Below are 22,457 nucleotides of genomic sequence, written 5' to 3'. Positions count from 1 at the left end.
CTTAACATAAAAACTAAAATTAGCTTATCATTGCACCGTAAGATCGTGTGATGATAACAAAACAATTAATTCCGTTTCCAACAGCAGTTTGTTATCCTGCAAAATCTCCAGCAGGCTGTCAACAGCAACGAAGGACTAAGACGATCACCGGTTTGAAGTTTATTTATACAAATAATATTAAACACTGAGTAATGATAAGGCCAACATGAATAATACAGTAAAACAATACACCCAGTGAATGCAAAACACCACAAGTTAAAAGATAAAATAAAAAATCTCGTTAAGTGCGACCAAGTGAGCCATCAAATCACTTTGTCAGCTATCGGACATTCACAGTTAAAACGAAAATAAAAGATAAAACATAAGCGTTCTTATAGCCTATCCCTACATGACAGGAATTTCTATGTCAAATTTGTACAAAAGGACAGCCGACCATTGCTAACACTGTGGACCACTATGCACGTGCACATTATGAACGTAGAGATTCTACATTTATCCACAACAATCACGGGAGCGCCGAAATGACGTTGGTGCGCTGCTCGGCTTATGCGTCGCTCGCACATTCGTAATCTGAGCGTTGTGAAAATCGGACAGGCATCTGCGAAGCTTATTAGGCATTAAAAGCGGACATGGTTTGATTGGTTGAACTTCCCAATATTGGCGGATCACTTCTTTCGTCATTAAGATAAAATCATCAAAACACAACAATCCGTTCACTTCTGTTCAAGCATCAGCATCCTCCCCTTCAATGCCTTTTAAGCGGAGGCGAGCAAAATCTTCAAATATGATATCATCATCCTGATCCGCGTACACTCTTTTGTCCTCACTAAAGCACAAAGCATTTTTTTTAAGAATCACTCATTATTACATCAACAAATTCCTGGATTTTACTCGTATTAATAAACTAACATCCATTCTTCTATACGTGTCATTTAACCAAGTACACTGCCAGCATTTGATCCAGAATTCCAGAAGCATTTAAAAACGGCTCTCTCCTCAGCCAACACTAAGCTATATAGGTCCACGCCCGTCTGCTAATTATAAAAAATGCACTCTGCTTTCCAAATCTTTGGAAATTAAAATCCAAAAGCAAATAAATATGTGTTCTATACGATTCGTGTAGCCTTTGGCAATAACAGGCAAAAAGAACTACGCCCAAACACCAATAAGGCAACGAAAAAACCGCAGATATTTCCCGCTGGCCACTAGCGCAAGCCTATTTACAACACGATCGCAGAAGCCGCACAAATGCACCAGCTCAAAAAGCAGCCGGTTTCCCTTCCACGGAAGCGAAGAACGTATGAACATGACCGCACAATATTAATCCCTATCCGCCACCCATGCTAACTCATTCCCGCGCCAGGAATCAAAGACAATCTGGGGAACAGCATGCTCAGAAACCTACTTGGTATCAAGCTGGATTAAATTAGCATCCACAATGATATCCTGCGCGCTGTCCGACACCTTGGCCGTCAGGGGTCGGGATGGCGGCGGGGAATCCTTGGGCTTGGGATGCGTAAGCGTGAATGGCAACTCGGCTACCAAATCCCTAGGGTGCCAGGAATCATACCGATTAATACAAGAAAACATATGCAGGAGTCTGCCCACACTAGACCATGTGCACTTCTGCCTACCCACTGAATCCGCCCAATATCAGTTTAACCTTGACACGATACTGCACGATAATTCCCAGATTCTCCTTCTGGATTGTATCGCCCAAACTAAAAACATAATAAAAATGGATCATACCGCAACAAATGTGCTGAAATCATAATTTTAGAAGAACCTGGTTACACAGAACACATTTGTAACTACATGCGAAAACGGCGTAGTCCATAAAACAAGTTTTGGATTTCCATGCAGTGCCGATGGTGCACACATGTCATAAATGTAGAAGAACGTACTTATGACAATCTAGATTCAAGCATAAATTCAAACAACAAATATAAGTGCTGCTCCCGTATTTGTAGAGAAGTATTAGTGTATTCAAAGCCAATGCCATACTTATATCCATACCGAATTCATCGCTTAAAGATAATTTCTCCCTTTCGAAAAATTTCGAACAAGTAATTCAAATTGCCACATATTATAAGTAGCAGTGTTTACGAAACCTTATTCTAAAAGTAATACCACACAATTGTTTTACAACTGTCCCCAGCAAAATAACTCTCGAAATTACCCATATTTCCAGCTGGAGCGTAATCAATTTAATTCAAATCATGCACGCACACTTAGCTTGATATGGGTGATCAATGAAATTTTAATGATGCCAAAAAACCTTTAATCGAATTAAATGAGCCCTAGCGTTCACGTCGCATTTGGTTTGACTTTTCCTCACACTTATTCTTGACAGAAAAACCCGGCATCCATGATGCTGTCACTCTCCTTCATCAATATTACCGCCCTATTTTCTCTTTTAGTATACTGGATGGAAAGTTTGTTTAATTATGAGATTAAAATGGAATCCCAGAAAAAGGTTCACCGCTAAACCACTTATTTTCGATTAAGCAAACAAAGATGCCCAAATCCAAGATGCAGATTCCCAACAAAAACTTACACTGTGGAAGACGCGAGATTCGTATCTTCATGCTTTAACTTGCCGTCCAGAGCCAGGCCCCGTTTATCCTTATTATTAGCCAGCAGCGGTGTCAGATAATACACTTTGGATAACGTGAAGCCAGGTCCAACCGGGAATCCTTCCCTGCATTGACATCAGTTCCTTACAATCTAATTCATCACCGGTCACGTAAGCCCAAAACAATCGTATCAGTTACATAATGGAATTCCGTGGAAAAATGCGCCCGAAGCAAAGGAATGCATATTTATATATCCTCACATTACCGCCCAGCATTACGCAGTTATAGATAAACTACTATACTAAAGTACTACGCACTCGCTTTCGATTTCCGCCACTGTGCATTTGTACTTGGCCGTTGAGAAGAGGCAGATGTCGGCAACTTGAATGACTGCAATTGTAAACTCATTATGACATATAGGACGGCCACAGAAGGCCGAAAGAAACCAAGCTAATCCAACTCGCATCATCACATACCCCCGACTTTAATTCGTTTGACAGATTTGCTACTGTTATTGGTAATTTGCACATTCACAGCGATCGATTCTCCATGATAATACATCTGCAAATCATAAGAATAAATCACACATAAGCCGTCAACACTAAATAACCGAGCATCAAGCAGTAAAAACTGCACAATAAAAATTAATGTTTAAAATGGAAAATTTTTCCGGAAAAGTAAATATTTGTCTTTTCTGTCGTTAAATTTTTTTGATTAAATATGCCAAAACACAGAAATGCAATATTTACGTCAGATTAAAAAGTAATTCTCATACATTTTAATCTTGCACAAAAAAGTAATTTACCTAATCTAAATTAACTAAACTTGTACTACAAATTAAAATGTCCTGATCTTTGACCACATCCAGCAATCAGACCACGAACTGAATGGAAAAACGCTGTACACTTAAAGTACAAACAAGAAATGTGTTTACTTAATCGTGCGCTCGGGGGAGAAATTAATAACTTTCAATGTTTCTGCACGAAATAACGTTTTTCCAACAGCTCAAAAGCTGTACAATAAGCTCAAACGGCCACAATAGTCGATTTGGAGCTTTAAGAATTCAATTACACGTGCCTTGTTTACAGAGCAAACATGTGCACGAAACAACGCAACTGAATACTTAGGCAAATACTTTTGTCAGAAAAAAGTTGGCCTCGCTAAATTTCGTATTCTCAAGATGGTAAAACAGTGCACCCAGATCGAAAAACCGACTTTCTGGCTTCGTGCAGGAAAAAAACCGCGTGAACCGGAAATATCGATGATAATTTCATACATAAACTTTCACGTTTAATTTAGTCAGTTGATTTAATTTCACTAGTAAACACAAATATTTCAGCATATCCAGTGCCCACTGTTCCGTACCTCTTTGTCTAGTGTAACTTCCAGATGCAGCTTTGCGGGACTCATAACAAAATCCTTGCTGATCTCAATGGTAGGCTGTTCACGGCTAACTTCCGGTGCATAATATAACTTCCGGATAGCCAGTCGGACGGTATCCCTATATCAGCACTCGAGCCATTATGCACCGATTGATAATCGATTAAATCGCTTTTCTAAACAGCTATCACGCTTAAGTAAATTACTTGACGATATCCTGTCGAAAAAAAACACACACTAAACGATGCGGCCCCGCCAATTAGCTGATGGCTCTTGATGAGGATGCCGCTACTGCTGCCGAAGCACGCATTACAAAAACATTAAACACAGATTATTAAGATTAGCCTGATTCCATTCTTTTTCCCAAGACCGACAAGGGCTCACACTGCCCTTAACCAACTGCATTTCTTATACAATTCTCAATCTAATTTTCTCAATACTGTTTTTTGTACACATTGTATTCATATTTTGAATGTTCTAACAAATGTTCATTACCGTTTGTGCGGCTTATCATCCAACGAAGGCGCAATGTATGCTTTAAGTTCATAGTCGATTCCACAAGGCTAAACAAGAGAAACAATACGTCAACTTTTCATCAAAACTGGCTGTTTATGTAACCACCATAGTTTATTACCAACCTTTCCGGTATCTCCCGGAGCCGGTTGTAATGTCACACTTGCCGGCGATTGCGACGGAAGCTGAAAAACATGTTTCTAACAACAAGAACCAATTTTTGCTTAAATCAGTGTCGACACGACAGCTACTTACTTCAAAATGAAAAGGATAGGCATTTTCGCCTAACTTTTTTATTAAGCGTTCTTGAAGTCTCGACAAGGGCCGCTTTTCTGACGGATCCGGAGGGAATATCTACAACAATAAAAACTGCTGCAGGACAAATTCGGCTACAGCTGCACGAAAAAATGTAAAACCCATTTTTATAAGCCGCTATAAATAGCGAAAAGCAGACAAGCGAGTGATCAGCCAGCTAAGAAATGACCATGCTAATTTCACGCCGCCAAATGTCTAAATGTGCAAAAATATCAAAAATGCCCCTAACTATATTGCATGTGATTACAGCTGTTCTAAGAAAAAGCAAACGAAGCGACAAAAAGCAACAATACAAATGCGTAAGACCAATCTTCTCTATGCAGCAAACTGCACACTTCGCACCAAACAAGAATGTAATTACAAAGAATTTTGAAACTTTTAACAAATCATATTAGCCAGTCCTTATCAAGGCATGCTGGTGCGCAGCAGCATGTCAGCATGCCACCAAATAGACCGGAAGCTGTCAAAACAACCGTATTTTCGTATGGCATCATGAACACATACACAAACACAGTGCGTTATTGTCGGGAGATGCACTAAAGTAATTCAATTCAAAAACCACACAAAACGCACGTTTATCTGGTGCACAGCGTAATGTAAACTTACTTGAGCGGATGCCAAGTAGAGATCTTTGCGAAAGGTTAGTCCTAGCACGTCCAGGTCTTCTCGGCCGTAACGAAATGCCGCCAATACGTGGGCAAACACTTTCTGATTTTGAATGTATTCAGGATCGACGAGAATAACACCATCTGCAACACGGTAATGAAGCATCAACGGAACGTGCTGTGTGGCAGCACCGCTTGGTCAACTAACAACAACACCAACCGACTGGATCCGCATGCGACAGATGATCCACGAAATCCCGTTTTCCCAGATACACCGTAATCTGTAGTCGTACGGATACCGTTGGGCAACACGTCAGGAAAATCAGTGACAGTCGCATGCTGCCGTCCACTTACCTTTCCATTTGGGCTACTTTTTTTGAAAACCCTGAAAATAAAATTATTTATATTACTGCTTACTGACTGGTATCTGCCATCGTTCCACAGAATGACACAAACTACAACATACTGCAACGACGACAAGGCCATTTTGGAAGCGCAAGGCATTTCACTTTTTTAAAGTCCAAATCAAGAAACTGATTTCTCAACAGAAAAAGAAACTTCACATTTTTTGCGCATCTTGCGTTAAGCATCCACTTTAAGTGGATTCAAATTGTGAATGGTACACTGTAAATGAAGTCCAAGAACAGAAATTGCAACCGAAATTCGAGGGAAATGCGATCAAAACGTTCGTAAATGGGAAGCAGATAGTCTACCCAGATGGCGGCTTTGGCTACACAGTATGTAACAACGATAAAATAACGATGTTAAATTGCAAAACCGGTACCGTTTGCAGCGTTATATACTTTACTTTCAAAGAGTGTTGCCCAATGGCGCTTAAATACAGTAACAAGAGTGATCTGGAGAAAAAAGAGCATTTAAGTACAACGTGTGCACAGGGAATGAGTTTCTATTAAACTGTATACAGGTACTATTTTTTCCGTCACACAAACAACCGCCCACAATCTGATTGCACCAACCGGAAGCCAGTGATCTCAAGTCACGGCAACATTTTTGCGTAGGAAAATACGTCTACAGCTTACGCAATCGCTCCACAACAAAAATCTCGATCGAGAAAATTTCCAGAGATTTATCAAGCAAAAGCAACAGAACAGTACTATTTAAAATGACTTCAAAAAGAAAACCACGGCATACAACCTTCATATTAATTGTCAATGGGCAAAGCAACACTGCCACATTAAAAAACAAAGAATTTAAAGTTGCAACCTATGTAACGCAGATTGCCAGCTTCTAACTACTATAGTTAGTGTTAATAGGAGTACTGCTAATTTTCTTTTGGATTTAAATTCAAGCAAATTAATAACATTTTAACGCTAATGCAAAAGTTACTGTAATATTCATTTATATATAATATATATGTAATGAAAAAAATACTATAATATATTTAGAGAAAAAACCAGGAACACATTTTACATTTAGAATATTTCGATTGTCTACGAGTAGGAATAATCAATAAAGTACCACAAAACATTAATACAAGTACGGGCACCAAATACGCGAAATTAGAGTTCCAGAAATGTGAAGTGTCGGAAAAATTAACTTTGAAGGATCGTCGCAATACGGGTAATGTAGCTATAGTAAGTAATTAACGCTACTAACAGCAAATGTCACATACCACGCGCAACACCTGCAAACTTTTCATACGAAAACGTCAAATAATCCTCGCAGATTGCAAAAGTTGCAAAAGTTCTGATTCTATAGTATTTTCTATATTATATTATAAATATTATAATACACAACGTACTGTAGAAATCGACGCTTTTTTTGTGCAAAAGTGCAACAGATCGCAAAATGCTACTCGAAATCTCTAACAGTAATAGTTAACGCATTTTAGTAAGTAAATTGCTCCGCAGAAAAAAAAACGTCAAAAAATTTTCATTTCACAAAAATATCAACATCTCACTTTTTCAAAATTATGAACATTTCTCGAAATATGCGCGCTACAGCGTATGCTCACTTGTACAGGCTGTAGTATATTTATAATTATGTTACGGCATAATGTAATAAAATTTGCTATTTTTCTTCGTAAAACCAGTGATTTCACATACTAACCGTAAGTCTTACTAAAACAAAAGCTCACATCAGCGTCCTGTCCTGTCATAATTTTACTGTATAGCACGCCTGCAGTACACTGTATATCCTTCGTATACTTCTACTGTATATCCTTTGTACAATATTGCACCTATAGAATTTTAAGTATTGTATTGCCTGGATGTAGCATCCCAGTCGAAAAAGCAAATTACTAAAATTAAACGATTCACATCCACAAAACGAAAAATGATCCAACCAATGATCCATGGTAATGATGGTACATAATACAAATTAATTAACGATCAGATGAGCGAAACTACGAGCACTTTGACTTGTATAATGTCATAATTTTTATTGCAGATATATATTCAATAAATGCGTACGTGTTGAAACAGTCGTACAATTATCGACGAAATATTATAACGGATTAAGGATATCTCTGTAATGCACCTCTGTACAGTAATTAAAGTCTGCTCCCATAAACACAATCTCGGATTTCCAAGTGAAATTGGTACAGCAGGTGTACAATGTACTGTTCACAGCTTCGTGTATCACTTCACGCAGGCTATCGATTAAAAACGACCGCTGAAACCTCGTTCATACCTTGACTTGTCTGTCAGATTTGAATATTTGTGAAGAGCTTTGAAGTTAATATTACTGTGCACAACGCCATATTAAGATGATTCTCATAATACAAGTTACAACTTACATCCCTGATGAAATACTTAGGTAAATCATTACCGTAGTTTCGGCAGTCAGAATTTAAATACAATACAGTAACAGATAACAGGGCTGCAATACTGTTGCTCCGCGCATAAATAAATAACAATACAAAATAAAACGCACAAATAATGCAACAGATTACTACTGCAAAAAAAGTCGCAATTGACGACAAGTCACAAAAGTGAAAACTAAGTTACTAATAATACGATTTGATGAGTACCAAAATCTGTAGTAGGATCCGTAAACGAAAGCGTAGTAAGCGAAAAATCAAAATGATAAAAATTTATTAAGGCACTTCAACTGGAATTTTGACGGAGCAGGAAACTCCAATTAGGATAGGACTCAAGGCTCAACAGTCAACTAGCAGTCTAGCACTGTTCACCGCACGTACGCTTGAAATTTCCAACATAATTTATTAACGAAATCACCAGGTATCAACGACTTGAAAAATATCAAATTCTGTGCGATTTTCAAAGTAAAGAATACGAAACATTTAATCAGGCTCAATCAGCCATTGACCAACTTAAAGGGGAAAAGTGCAAAACGTTGAAATGGAGTCGCACCTGGTTCCTGCTTTGTCCCGTCCGTCGAAATCGTCATCGTTAGCCATGCTCGAGGAGAATTCCGTATCACGTAAGGAGCAAATTAGTAAAGAATTCGACAAAAAGTAAGCGATAATCTGCTGCTGTCTAACTCTAAAGCGAATCGAGTCTAAAACAATTACTTAGCAGATAACACTTCTTCTGCTCCAAACTCCACACTCGCAATGGTACAAGCACCTCACGGTGCAGAAGGCACAAAACTGTGTTACTGGAACTACACTAATACTGCAGCGCAAGAAAGATGCATATTAGTAAATACATGTGGAGCAAGTGTACCAAAACAAACCATACTTCGTAATCAATCTTAACCAGAGCATAAAGAATCGATTTTTGAGCAAATATCAGAGTCAAACGCGAACACCTAGGTAGGTAGCAGTTGTGCAAGCGTTCGCAAAATTGAAAATAAGTACTGCAATGCTTCGAAGTTCGAAGTTTTTTCAATGCAGCATTATGCAGCGACAGAAGGTATTAAAGTATTCTGATACATCATTACAGAACTAGCAGTAGGCACAGCATTTCCATATCGTTTGATCTATCATAGATTCATAATACGCATATTTATTACGAAGGCGTTTCACGCAGTTTAAACGAGGAGACGACGTCGCCTGCCTGCGTTGTATTGCATCAGGGTGTCAACTGTCAGTTCATTTTGGCGTATATGTATACGAGTCTGCGATTTCCGGCAGCCTTCCCCTCTCAAACGGTTTTGCCAGTTCTTGTGGAATAATTAAAAAAATAAAAAAAAAGGTCTATTCGATTTGTTCAAATTCATTTGCAGACTGGTATAAGGCAAACGTTGTTACTGATTCCAGTTTCTCTACATCCAGTAAATACGTCGTCGGCCGGCAGAAGACTGAGAAGAGATCAAATTAAAACGATCTATGCTCCAACACATCGCACACATTTAGTACAGCTGCTGTTTACAATACAAGTACTCGTACACTGTACTACATATTACTGTCGTACTACATATTACTGGTATTAACGTAAGTAAGAGACAGAATTGCATATTAAATTGTGTCTAATGAAGCTTGGGTAAATCGTTCATAGTAAATTCTTCTGGTTAGACTACTTACTTTTTTTCAGATTTTTTCACACTGCCGACGCATGGCATATTCATGGCACAATGGGTTTGCGGAAGACTGAAAACTGAAGCTAACTTAAATTAATCACGTTGGATTACGACAACAATATTTGCATAGCTAAAAAAATATTTTTCTTACATTAAGATTTTAATAACATCGTATTTTGTATACAGGAGATAGAAAACGACAAACCCTTGCAGCAAGCAAAACAAACTATGGTATCACGGCAGTTTTGCTACACCATCTTTCTCGGGAAGACCGGACTTTCCATCAACTATTAACTGACACAAACAAGCACTAGGAAATCGGAAACATTCATGCCCCTTTTTATCGGAATCGGTATCTTTGGCGATTAATCCATATCGAACGTATCTTTGTGCGCACCGGGCTTTCCCTCCGTTCAGAGATGTGCAGCGGTCCCCAAGGGCAACCGGCGTCGTACTATAACAACACCGTAAACCATGTAAAAACTAGAGAGAAAATCATGCAATCAGCATAAACCGGCGTTTTGACTTACACGCACTCCTCGGTAGGAATCCCCACCAGTTTATACACTCTCAAGTCTACGACTTCACGTTTCTGTCCCGTGCACGTCTCCATGACCACCGGCGATTTAACAACACCTCGCTTCACCCGGCACATCCAAGGGTCACTAAGATACGACCCATCCAGAAGAGGCTCCGTTCCGTTGTTGATCATGTTGAGATCAATATCCGGCGTGACTTGTTTAGCCGGCTTCGAGTACGTAAGTTTTGGCTGCGGCTTAGCACTGGCTGCAGTGGTTGTCAAGATGGTTTCCGCTGCCTTGCCCGGCGTTGTGCTTCTCCTTCTCCTGGAATGACCCGTTGCTGCCGCTGCCGCCGTGGTGGTGGTGGTAGTTGTGGTGGGTGTTGTGGTAGTGGTGGTCGTTGTTGTGGTTGTTGTAGTCGTTGTCGTCGTGGTCGTCGTTGGCTTCGTTGTGGTGGTCGTAGGAGGATTTGTTACGTCATCGTCGTAGTAGTAGTCGTCGGAAAGGGTAGTGGCTTCTTGCGCAGATTTACCTTTAGTGGTGGCTTTCTTCGTAGTGGCTTTAGTGGTGGCAGCACTGTCGTCATCGTAGTCATCGTTGCGTGAAGCCGGTGCAGCAACATTACCGGTCTTAGGTGCGGCGAGGGGTAATTGGTCGTCGAAATCTCCGGCTCCCAGGAATTGGCCCTTATTGGATGCGTCGTCCGCTAACGCCACAGGCTTTCCGGCAGCGACTCCCGGCTCTTCGACTTTGCGCCCCGCGCGGCCTCTTTTGTCGACCTTATCTTTATCAGCTTGCATTTTTGGCTCACGCAAGAAAAGCTCCACAGGATCTTCAAATAACATTAGACTAAGTGAGCATAGTTCAACAAAACAAAAAATTGTGACCTATAATATGTACATGTTCACTGCCCAACATTTCGGAAAATATCACGATCTGCTAGAATAAATTTTGTACTGCAGCAATGCAGCGCGCGATTCACATATTACAGAATATAGTAAATCAGTTTATTAGCGGCCTTTGCATAGCTCCGCAGAAAGCGTAAATTGCACTTCCAAAAGCGAACTGCATGCATAGCACGGTTGCAGCCACGACGGTTTGGATTAAGAATTCCCGGGAGCTTAATCGTAACAATCCCTTGGAGCCGGGGATTTATTTGGAGCATAGGTCAATAATACTTTAACTGCACTTATAGTTTATTAATAACAGAGTAAGAATAACAGGCGTCACATGTTTATCAACGTTTCTAACGGATTGCTAATATCGAATCCCACACTTACAGACTACAGTACTCTAGTAAGTAAACGTAACGGCTTAATTGTTTACTGGTAACCACGTTTGGTACCGCGTTTGGTACCGTTTGGTAACCACGTTTGGTACCGCGCCGGCAAGGTTGGCAACCGTATTTGGCGTTATTACTGCGCAAGATCTTGCGCTATCGTACTTTACCGTACTTGCTGTAAGTACCTTTTGCCGGTGATTTAGTCCCTAATGTCATGCTAGTTTTGGTCCAACTAGGAACAGGTTTTTTCGAGGCTTCAGTTTGAGTTTTGACGTCAGACGTCGTAGAGGCATTCTTTTTCGATGCAGTCGTTGACGCAGTAGTGGTAGTCTGTGCTGCAGCAGTCGAAACTATAACGTCTGTTTCCGTTGTTTCAAGGGATTCCGTAGTGGGCAGTTCCGTCGTCGTCGTTATTGGCATAGTGGGATTCCTGCGTGCCAAAGCGGACAGGGGACACGCCAGCAATAACAGCGCCGCACATACGTAACATCCCTAAAAACAAATTTCTCAATTTTGGAATCGACATAGAATTTTTCCCAAACTTACCCTTCTATTACTGAAAGACGCCATTTTGCAAAAGCGTAATTATCGCCGCGGTCCAAAAAATATCATGCGCGGAGGCTTCAACGTATATGTAGAAAGGTTCGATAACAAAACTCTTCGCAGATGCCATAATTTGGCTGTTTGTCCAACAGATCTACCTGTTCAGCCTCGGGTGGTAATGCTGATACTGAATTAAGACAATAGCCCATCAGAACATTTAGGTGTGGGTCAGTAGGTAGTCTGCACTTGTCCATCACATGTTGCTCGCTCAGTGCGAAGAATGAATCAGCTGCAATTTGGTTATGACCATAAAATACAAAACAACAACTGCTGGGAAGGCTGGCGCACTTTCCGCTGGCTTACTGCTGTTATAAAAATCAACAAACAACCGCGAATCATGCCGAAAGTAATTCGCAGATGCAATGCGGCCGTGAAAAGCGAAAAGCTGTACCATGATCTCGATCACGAACTGTTCACTTCATCAAGGTCATGGGTAATTTAGTAGATGCCCAACGGCTATCGACACGATTTCTTTCGATCGGTATATCGTACCAAATGTTTTCTCTAGAAACTATTTGTGATATCACAATCTTACGACGGTAGACGCCATGCAGAATACACTTTCTATTTTACGGTTACTGTTGCTTTGCGGGCTTCAGCATGCAGATGGACAGAGAAGGACCGCGCCCCGGAGGACGACAGTGGAAGGTAAGAAATATCGTATACGTAATAGTAAAACTGATAACAAGTTAATTATGATACTGTAAGAAAAAATAAAATTTTTACGCTTGAAAGAGACTAACAATAACAAAGGCAATGTTTATACTTATTAATACACATATACTTGTATTGTAACGTACATAATTATTACGATTATAATATTTTTGTGATTACTATTGCTGGATGTTAGGTTCCACCGGCGTACGCTCTGTTAATGCAACAACCGTAACGTATTTCGCAATATCAGTTAAAAATATGGTAAAACTAACAAAAGTATTAGCGCAACTATGAAGTATAAAGCTCAGGTTTTTATCCGAAGGTGGTACGTATGGAACCGAAACCTTCCCAACAGAGCCTCCGACTACTCCCATGCTAACGACCACATCAGCAGCGAAAGTTGCAGCCCTGCCGCAACCTGCTCAGCTACCTCCTCCTCGACCCGCGGCATCTGTTGGACAATGGAATGCACAGCCTGTAGCCCAACTACCGGTACTGCCTTCTCAACCAGCCGGCCTACCTTCTTTTCCGGGCCTCCCTGACCTTCCGCCGCAACCAGCCGGATTTCCTGCATCCGGATTACCGCCTCTACCCGGTTTCCCAGCCGGTGTCGGTGCACCGTTCGCGCCCGGTATTATGGCCATCCCTGGCGCGGTACAACTACCATCGGCGGCATTTGCAGCAAGACCAGCTGGACCTCCAGTAACAACGACAACCGAGCGATATGACGATGACGCCGGTATGCTACCCAACCTTCCAGTAGATAAAACGCCTGTTGTATCGTTATGCGAAGAAGTGGAGGAGATTCTCCCACCGGGGACCACCCAGGAAGAGTGCTTTACAGCCGATCCAATTCAGCTGCGATACTGGCAACCATATCGCGCACTGAGGAATATTAAGTGCAAATACGGGTAAAGAGTTGTTTAACACTGAAGAACTGACGTCGACTGAGACAGTAGCCAAAACACTGAAATCGCTCATGGCAAAAGCAGTTTTTGTATTATGGCTGTTCGTTAACCGGGACTTGTTAATTTTGATTTCAGAAATGATACCGCTCCACCCCAAAACTACAAGGACCGTTGCGGTGCTGCCTACAAAGGAGCAACTTGCGTGCAGAAGTATCAGCAATTCGTCGTTTTGGCTGCGATGGGTCCTGCGGCGTCAGGGTGGTCCTGCGTACGGCTCGGCAGCGGATGTTCATGTAGCGTTAGAGCAGTTAAACGTTTAAGAATGACTGACTTCGAACAGCGCACTGACTTGCGTGAATTTATGCGCAGTTAAATGTTTGTTTTATAATCACGGACGCGAAAACACAGAAACTTTACCCAAAAAAAATGTTGTCATCTCTCGCTTACAATAGCAAAATAAAACTATTCACTTGTGACGTCTCTTTTTTACCATTTCCGCTAGTCCGCCAAATTCAAAACTTTTTAAAGGATCTGCTTTTCGTTTCTGCAAAAACAGAATTCAACAAACCCAGTGAAAGAACTATGCCAGGTGCATTTTGCGCAAAAATACTTACTCGATTGCGAAATGCTCCCTTGCTAGGATGAACCTTCTTCGTGCTGCTGGTTTTCGGCGTGTCTGATCTGCTTTTCACAACTGGTCGCAGCACTGGTGGCACCAAATAATCCGGTACATGCTTTAAATGTGGCTGAACACGGACTGTATGAAGAGTTTTATCATGCCGGAGAACTTGTAAATCTCGCGGATTGTCTGTGAAATATGTTTTCAGCTTCTGCGAGTTTAGCATTTCCTGACGAATTTCCTTAATCCGAGCTTCCCGCACAGCTACTTTGGTAACAGCTCGCATGGCATCCTGAATAATAAGAATCAGTTTAATTACGATAACATCGTGGATTAATTAGGTTATCGCATCAGAAATTCTCATAAAATTAGTCCAGTGGTCACTCAGAAAACCATTGACAATGGACACTAACAGTCAGCATATAACAAAAGCAAACTCCTGTACTTATGGGTAACTCAAAAATAGTCAACCAGGTTGCTTGTTTAAAGTGTTCACAGTAGTGTTAAAGTCAACAAATTAGTAAAACAAGGGTTTTTTATTATCTTCATTGGCCTATATTTCATCCGTGCTGAGCTAACATGAGATAAAACAATAAACACAACAAAAGCTGACACAAAATACGGTACGTACCTCTGCACGGTATCGGAAACCCTCGATCTGATCCATTCGAAACTGATAAGGCTTAAATACAGATGCTGCTTCCGTAGGTACTCCACCGCCACTATCCAGCGCTTCAGAAAGTAGCCGATCAACTTCCTCAAGGAGAGGTAATTCCATGGGCAATACAAAGGAAAGCGCAGTGCCCTGGTTCTGGCCTCGTGCAGTTCTAAATGTCGGAATAAAAAAATATAGTGGTTTTCATGCCTTGACTAGTCGCTCCACAATTGCTTCAAGATTTACAGATGTACAAACCTTCCCACACGGTGCACATAAGCATCAACATTCAGAGGGAAATCAAAGTTTATCACATTGGATACGTTCTGGAAGTCGACGCCACGGGACACTCCATACTCTTTGTCAGATTTTCGCTTATTCTTCCCTTTTGCCGCAGCTGGTTTCAGATTGATCTCGTCACTCGCGACGAGGATGTCGTACACATTATCGTTGAACTGCTGCACAATGTGGCACCTAAAGAGAACATACTCCACGGCGTTATATCGATGTACCATCGTTATTTCCAAAGATAACACACTTGCCTTGAATTTACCGGCAGTTCTGAATTCAGAATACAAGCTTTAATGCCAAACTGTTCCAAAAACAATTTGACCCTATAGCAACGCTCCACACTGTTGACGAAAACGATGGTTTTCCCCTGGATGAGATTCAGCTTAAGCATCGCATACAGCAGGACAAACTTCTCGGTGGCATCGCACTGAATGTGGTATTGCGTTAACTGATCAGCTTCTGGGAGGCGACTTTCTTCCAGTTTCAGCGTCACCTAAGAGGGAAGATACTTTTGCATCAATATCAGTGCGAAATGGACATGCTCACTCACGGGATTATGTAAAAACAATTTCTTTAATCTGACAATATCCTCGGACAATGTTGCTGATGTCAGAAAAGTTTGACACATCTCTGGCAAATACGGTTTAATATTCTGAATATCCCTTTCGTAGCCGAATGAAAACAAAAGATCGGCTTCGTCAAAAACGATGAATTCCAGCTTCTGCTTCGGTGTCAAACTTCTACTTTGTAAGTGGGCAAAAATTTTGCTAGGGGTACCGATGACGACATCCGGATTTTCCTTTAAGAGCGGTCTAGAATACAATGATAACAGTGCACACAAATCCTTTATTTTATTAAACAGCTTTTTACTACATGAATGTGCTTTACCAAAAACCTGCGGACACAATTTTCACGTACAGTATTTAATTAAACAACAAACTAGACTCTTTACGTCAACCAATATAAACAAGTTAACAGGAAATAGCCATCAAAAGCAAACGTAATATAAATGGATAAATGCAACGCAGAAATACTCTGAAAAGGAAAATCTTCACAAAGAAAAGCAAACCAGATGCTAGTACAGTTACAGTCAAAGCCTTGCAAACTATTTAGTCTTAAACCTCAATTATTTGTGTAACTTACTTTTCAGCTGCAAGATCAGCCTGGTTTGACAAATCCACGCATCTTACTTGTGTCGAGCACACAGCAGTCAACTCCTGCAATAAAAACCATAGATTTCATCAGAAAAAAGACCGCGTAGTTTCAAGTTTCAACCCACTAACCAGGAGGTTCTTGTAAGCCTGTTTGGCGAGCTCTTTAGAAGGAACGACGACGAGAGCGCGACAACATGCTTTCTGATCCAAATCGGATTTTCGTAGTAAGATTTTTTGTATAATGGGAATAAGGAAAGCAGCAGTCTTTCCTGACCCCGTGCGTGCTCTCGCCACAATATCTTTGCCATCGAGAGCCAGAGGGATCGCCCGCTCCTGAATCAAAGTTGGCTCCTTCCATCCCAAATCGGCAATGGCCTGAAAACAAACCCCAGAAATCACAACAAGTCCCTCATAATGGTCCTACGGAGTTTTTCAATAACCTTTAAAATACGCTCATCCAAACCCATATCAGCGAATGCAGCGGGGGATACAGAATCATCCATTTCTGTGTCCTGCGTTTCTAAATGTAAGATCAAAAGAGTGAAATGATGGATCCTACAGCGGCGGACAGGTCGAAGGCTTGCAGCGATTCATATGTGGGAGTTCCACAAACAAAGGAAGCTACTCAGAAGAAAACATTTCGTTTTGTATTCGTGCTAATGCAAATCAGATAGGTAGATCGAGATCCAGAACTAATCAATTCCAAACATTCTGAGACAAGTAATAGTAAGTACCACGACGACCGAAACCCAAAGCTGGAGACTGGACGGCGAAATTCTGTGAAGGCTTTGCGCAATGATGTCGACAAACTGCCGGCCCGCAAGGAGCTGTAGATACGTCTGCAGTAATTAAAGTTACGCCGGAAACAAAAACGTCTGTTTTAAAATAAAACAGAAATAAGTAAGTGTACAAGGCTATTACAAACCTAAGTAAAGGGAATGTTGTCAACGTTTTGAAATCGTGCCTTTTTCCCTAGTAGGGGATTTTTTGCCGCATAGCAGCAGATGGAACTCAATAAAGTTTGAGAACTTGCGATATAAATTGTAATTGCAATTAAATTACGTTCGTACGACTTACGAGCGCAGAATAAAAAAAAAGGTTTATTTACTTACTAGGTATACGAGTAGGTTTGTCCTAACAAATTCTATGACCGCGTATTAAACCATGTCCGATGGGCTTTTTGAAAAAAAAATTCCAGAACATACCAAAAATGTTTCAACGAGTGTTAAAAAAATAATGTTGTAACCGGCCATCGGGATCAACCGGATTTAACAAGGGGTTAGCGGAACCCAGCTAACTAAAAAAATGTATGAAACAGGTATCTAGCACATCGTTCACCAGCACATGCGTAGTGCGTTAAATAAAAAAGTTTGAGCAATTGGCGTTCAGATTTTGCCAAATGTTTTCTTGCTATTCTTTTTACCTAATCAATTTTTTCATGGCTTGAGTACAGACTGTACGAGTACAGTTAGTGGAGGTTCCGACTCTCAAACCAGTGCGAGTAATACTAAAATTTACTTTCAGGAATCTGACAGCGGTTTGTCGTTGACTTTATATCATGAAGGGAGCTGCACTCACAAGTCAGCCTTCGAATAACAGAGTAAGAGATCAGCAACCAGTCAAGTATCGTTTCAGATATTTTTATTGTAAAATATCAGTAAAGAAGCAAGATGCACATGAGATTTCAAGTAGTCTTTTCTCTCGGTCAGAAGTTCGACGTGATTCGGCTAATAAATAACGTAGTTCTCCAGTTTCACGTTTCGATCGCATTAAACATCTTCCAGATCAAACGATGCATTAATGCAGGCAACCGATTGTTCTTGTTGCAGGAGGATGACCTTTACTTTGTAAGCACCTGCAAAACGAACCATGTAGTAGGGCATAATATTTAAGCAACACCGAACACGGTATTTGAAAACAGTAACAGTTTAAGGGAAGAACACAAAACATTAACTATAATTTTAAAAAAATAAATTTTTAATTTGACGCACCTGCTCCGATGAATGACGGAATGTTCGGAGTTTCGCCTTCTATATTCATGCGCATGACGAAGTTGTTCATTTCGTGCGTTCCCTGTAGAAATAAGGCTTATTTTCAACAGCCTATTACGTACGTACTATATTATCAAAATATGTTTATTTTTCACTTGTCAAAAGTGAAGTATGTTTTACGTCGTTCGGCTTCAAGTAATGGGTACTTTGCTAAACGCAACAAACAACAAGCACGAGCTTGAGGGCACTAATTTAACTTCAAGTTATGACTACAAAATCACGGAAGAGAAAACCATATTTACCGCTGGGAATGGGCATCCGGGAGGAAGACCATGAGCAAGTAGATCACCGGTCAAGGTTTCGGATTCAGCCATTTTGGCGCAGATATCGGGATACAGGCAACTACCAAACTTTCCCAACAGACAGGGAATCTTTATCCAGAACAGAACGCGTTTTTGAATTTCAAGATCCAACTGCAAAAATGCCGTACAACAATTTTTATAATATATGTTTCGAGTCTGAGTGACTGCTACATCTAGTAAAAGAGATCATGATCGACCTTACCCCCAATGGAGCCACAATATCATCGAGCATTTCTGCTTGAGCCGTGACCGCCAAGTCTGTAAAATAAAACTTTGATAATGTACGTACGTTATTATGTAATTTAGCACGGGGGTATTTATGTACCGACTACAATAGCACTTACAAAAAGACTGCATTTAAAATGTTCGTAAATATTTTGGCATTTTGTCAAGTTCAATTTTTTTAAAGAGTTTATGTAGCGCACAAAAGTTGGCGTACTGTCATCGAACGATAGACCGTGGAGGATGATGCGGTCGTTTACAATATTTCCGCAGCGTGACCATGCCAAATCTTTCACTCTGTATCCAAGCGCAGATAAGGGAATTGTCTAAATTTATGGACACGTTTATTTACGTGCGAGCTTTTCATACGCTTTAAAACAAAATACGCTTGAATAAAAGCTACTGCACTTACAGAAACATAGAATTTGTTGACCTATCACTTACCACACGAGTCCCTGCCGGAAGAATATGCTGTAAGAATGCGGCGGCATTAAATTTGCCGTTGGGTTTAAGGAGGGACGCTGCGTCGGAAAATGTGGCCGTAACCGCCATAACGAAAAAAACTACTGCAAGCTTTGCCATGCTTGGTTCTGTAACTTTACTTAAATTCTAAGATTTGAAATGAAAGGAGTGCAAAACAAAATCGGACATGCGGGGCTATATATATGCACTATCATGCGATAAGCTCGAACTTCACACCGCTTGCTTTATCAGATTTTGCTATCCCTACGTAATTTCTCAAATTTCTTGTTTTTAAACCACCGATTACTGTATTGTATTCTATCAGTTTAAAGGAATTTTTGAGGAGCCTTCGAATCGATTATCGGTATAAGCATTATATCGTGTTATCATAGTGTGCACGTGCGTCGCCTGTATGTTTTTCAGCACTTCCACCTAATCGTTTGTTCTTTCCCCTTCAATGTCAATGAAATTACTGATTGCGATAAGCTACCAAGCATCTAAAAGATTTAAAGCTCCGATCGAATATTGCATTATGGTCCGGGATTTTTGCATGGCTGTAAAGAGGGAGTTTGAATTTGATAAGATTGGTAGCAAGGACAACAACTACTGTTCAACGATTCGATGTACCGTACGTAATCAGAATAAAAACGAACTCGCTAACATTTCAAATAAACTAAAATTGCAACAAAAGTAAGTACGATATATAGATACTTCGAAGTATGCGTAATGCTTTCACGGTTTGTACAGTACATTAATGTTGTTTTATTATGATAGAGTACATCGTCGCATTACGCCAGTTCTTTTAGCGTTCCCAACAATTTCCAAGGTTTGCACGACAACGAAATTATAAATTTCTGTTTCTTTTGAAGAAACAGGAATTTCAATTTCTTCAAATATTTAAAGGGAATTGCCATATTCTGTGTAGGTATTAAAAAGTATCTGTATGTAAGTTTTGATGGCTACCGGCTCACTTTATTGTACAATGTACTCTGTACATACACGCTGTTGCTTCTAATGATAAGGGGATGTGCAGCCCATCGGTTTCAAGATACGCAGATGCGCAACAGATCTTCGGAAAACCTTAAACTGCATGTATCGGATGTACGCAAGGGTGTAATAAATTTCTCAAGTAAAAAGCAGTTTCAACTTTCCCAACAAGACGAACGTATCCAGGCAGTTGGCGATGCATTACACAGCCACGATAATAATGTGTGGAAGAAAATTTTAACTACCGACCCGACATCTCGTCGCACAAAGACGGAGTACCGCCCCTTTGAGACTTTCTTTCAAGCCGTTGAATAACAGAGAAAAATTAATGCGAAATTTAAGCCATCCTTAGGATTTTTTCATGAATTCAGCGGCAGTAGTTAAAGGACAATTGGGGACTGATTCGTGGCACTATAAGCTTCTCTTTTACTTTCGTTGTCGTGCAAACCTTTTCTCTCATAGTCAAAGAGGGATAAACATCAATGCTTCAAGTCGAGCATTCATGAAGGACACAGCATGCTTGTATTATTGTCAAAACAATGCTTCGCGCTTCAAAATTACGGGGTTTGTTGAATTGAATACCAAACTGCAATTTATTGCTCTATCCATTCATTGATATAAGTCTACTTTCCACAGTAGCCTTCAGCTTGCATATGGGATAGTTTTGTTGTGAATAGATGTGGACGCGCGCACTGATCATTTAGTATTGCATGGTTTGGTCATGTATCACTTGAATAAAGTTTGTCATATCATGACATAGCCATTACAATTCGAGTTACACTTTTGTGAGGTGTCGATTTTAGTGTAGATGCATTTTCAGTATGTAGAGGAAACTTAAATTTTCTTTTGGTATTAAGATAAAGTACGCGATAGCTGTCTTACGCATCAGTATCACAATCCGCACTTACCGGTTAAAAAACAGTTGGCCGTTTGGTTGTGCATCTTTGAATTTATTATATGCCGCATGCGTGTTTTTGTCTTCCGATTTGGCTGACCACTTACACGGGATTAGGAAAACTTGGCAATTTATACTGGAACGGGTCCTGGCCTGATCTCCCACTTCATGCACTTGCATGGTAGCTACATTTTGACGTGTGATTTAAGGCCTGTGGATTCTACAATTAACAACAGCCCGCTGAAAAACTGCATAGGTATGGCTAGGTATATCTATATTCACAGTTTAGCTCTTAGCAAGGGACACCTCTTATTGACCTGTGAGGGACACCGATTTACCGCAATTCTGTTATAGATCTATTCAATTATTCATTCCGAGTGTAATTTTTATATATTTTCCCTCTTTGGAATCTTTGGATATTTGCTGAGATTATCTAACTTTGTCATGATTAAATACTACAAAACTCACTGTTTGGACATCATCGTTTTCACTTGTTTCAGCTTTCGATTTGGAAGAAATTTCTGTTGAAGCTGATAAAAATATACTGACTGAGACATACTTTAATTCTATGTAGAGCTTGCAGTGTTTTATTTCGCTTAGCTTTCAAATCTTGGTCTAGGAAAACAAGAATAAGTTCCAGGTAGCCGTCAAAGGTTTCTAAAACACTAGTTTTCTTATAACGCGTAATAACGCGTATCGCTTCGATAAGCAGAAGTAAATACATACTTAAGTCTTAAAGTAAGTACATAATAAAATTGTGTGCTTGTACAGTATGCGCCATGCAGACGTACAAAAATTGACGATCAATAATAGCATCGCCAGATGGCAGCACGATAGAAATTTGGGAGATCGTCATACGGTCAGTACGGCAGTACAATATTCATCGAAATTCGAAGTTTTGCAGTCCCTGAACTGTCGACAGAACAAGATCAAAGAATGCAGAAGTAATGTAAGTTTTGATTCATCACGCTTGCTCTTGTAAAGTATGGTGTTAGTAGTGCCACGAGAATTTA

General features: G+C 40.3%; 5 protein-coding genes across 11 annotated transcripts; 1 reads left to right on the top strand and 4 right to left on the bottom strand.

The window, feature by feature from the left end:
- Positions 1 to 144: 144 nt before the first annotated feature.
- Positions 145 to 9,271, bottom strand: LOC129583741 (arrestin red cell-like). Of its 2 annotated transcripts, none has more exons than XM_055475685.1 (14): positions 8,725 to 9,271; positions 5,744 to 5,774; positions 5,610 to 5,670; positions 5,391 to 5,533; positions 4,725 to 4,823; positions 4,595 to 4,654; positions 4,452 to 4,519; positions 3,942 to 4,077; positions 3,053 to 3,137; positions 2,894 to 2,966; positions 2,558 to 2,701; positions 1,635 to 1,721; positions 1,406 to 1,549; positions 145 to 826 (listed from the first exon to the last, which is right to left on the bottom strand). In XM_055475685.1, exons 1-14 carry the CDS (start codon positions 8,769 to 8,771, stop codon positions 724 to 726), a joined length of 1,281 nt encoding a protein of 426 aa, XP_055331660.1. In that variant the 5' UTR covers positions 8,772 to 9,271; the 3' UTR covers positions 145 to 723. The 2 variants fall into 2 exon arrangements, with proteins under 2 accessions (XP_055331660.1, XP_055331661.1); XM_055475686.1 differs by lacking the exon at positions 8,725 to 9,271 and adding an exon at positions 5,856 to 6,262.
- Positions 9,272 to 9,817: 546 nt separating this feature from the next.
- On the bottom strand, positions 9,818 to 12,466 carry LOC129583740 (integumentary mucin C.1-like). Its single transcript, XM_055475684.1, has 4 exons — positions 12,185 to 12,466; positions 11,824 to 12,130; positions 10,366 to 11,188; positions 9,818 to 10,289 (listed from the first exon to the last, which is right to left on the bottom strand). The coding sequence occupies exons 1-4, from the start codon at positions 12,206 to 12,208 to the stop codon at positions 10,070 to 10,072; spliced, it is 1,374 nt and encodes a 457-aa protein (XP_055331659.1). The 5' UTR covers positions 12,209 to 12,466; the 3' UTR covers positions 9,818 to 10,069.
- A 178-nt stretch (positions 12,467 to 12,644) lies between these two features.
- LOC129583742 (protein diaphanous homolog 1-like) lies at positions 12,645 to 14,299 on the top strand. The gene is made up of 3 exons (XM_055475687.1): positions 12,645 to 12,889; positions 13,221 to 13,809; positions 13,942 to 14,299. Exons 1-3 carry the CDS (start codon positions 12,790 to 12,792, stop codon positions 14,177 to 14,179), a joined length of 927 nt encoding a protein of 308 aa, XP_055331662.1. The 5' UTR covers positions 12,645 to 12,789; the 3' UTR covers positions 14,180 to 14,299.
- On the bottom strand, positions 14,152 to 17,759 carry LOC129583739 (probable ATP-dependent RNA helicase DDX56). 6 transcript variants are annotated; one of them, XM_055475682.1, is made up of 11 exons: positions 17,451 to 17,608; positions 17,260 to 17,352; positions 16,966 to 17,146; positions 16,655 to 16,900; positions 16,515 to 16,588; positions 15,922 to 16,183; positions 15,623 to 15,864; positions 15,339 to 15,554; positions 15,057 to 15,252; positions 14,421 to 14,717; positions 14,152 to 14,350 (listed from the first exon to the last, which is right to left on the bottom strand). In XM_055475682.1, exons 3-11 carry the CDS (start codon positions 17,026 to 17,028, stop codon positions 14,273 to 14,275), a joined length of 1,674 nt encoding a protein of 557 aa, XP_055331657.1. In that variant the 5' UTR covers positions 17,029 to 17,146; positions 17,260 to 17,352; positions 17,451 to 17,608; the 3' UTR covers positions 14,152 to 14,272. The 6 variants fall into 6 exon arrangements, with proteins under 6 accessions (XP_055331657.1, XP_055331658.1, XP_055331652.1 ...); XM_055475683.1 differs by having other exon boundaries at positions 17,260 to 17,364; positions 17,451 to 17,607; XM_055475677.1 differs by lacking the exon at positions 17,451 to 17,608 and adding an exon at positions 17,638 to 17,759 and having other exon boundaries at positions 16,966 to 17,400.
- Positions 17,760 to 18,044: 285 nt separating this feature from the next.
- Positions 18,045 to 19,782, bottom strand: LOC129583633 (ganglioside GM2 activator-like). Its single transcript, XM_055475519.1, has 6 exons — positions 19,545 to 19,782; positions 19,318 to 19,426; positions 19,081 to 19,136; positions 18,819 to 18,989; positions 18,517 to 18,598; positions 18,045 to 18,380 (listed from the first exon to the last, which is right to left on the bottom strand). Exons 1-6 carry the CDS (start codon positions 19,680 to 19,682, stop codon positions 18,295 to 18,297), a joined length of 642 nt encoding a protein of 213 aa, XP_055331494.1. The 5' UTR covers positions 19,683 to 19,782; the 3' UTR covers positions 18,045 to 18,294.
- Positions 19,783 to 22,457: the final 2,675 nt, after the last annotated feature.

This window comes from Paramacrobiotus metropolitanus, unplaced genomic scaffold (assembly GCF_019649055.1).
Source record: "Paramacrobiotus metropolitanus isolate TYO unplaced genomic scaffold, Prichtersi_v1.0 Parri_scaffold0000011, whole genome shotgun sequence".
NCBI lineage: Eukaryota > Metazoa > Tardigrada > Eutardigrada > Parachela > Macrobiotidae > Paramacrobiotus > Paramacrobiotus metropolitanus.
This window is presented reverse-complemented; position numbering and strand designations above follow the sequence as displayed.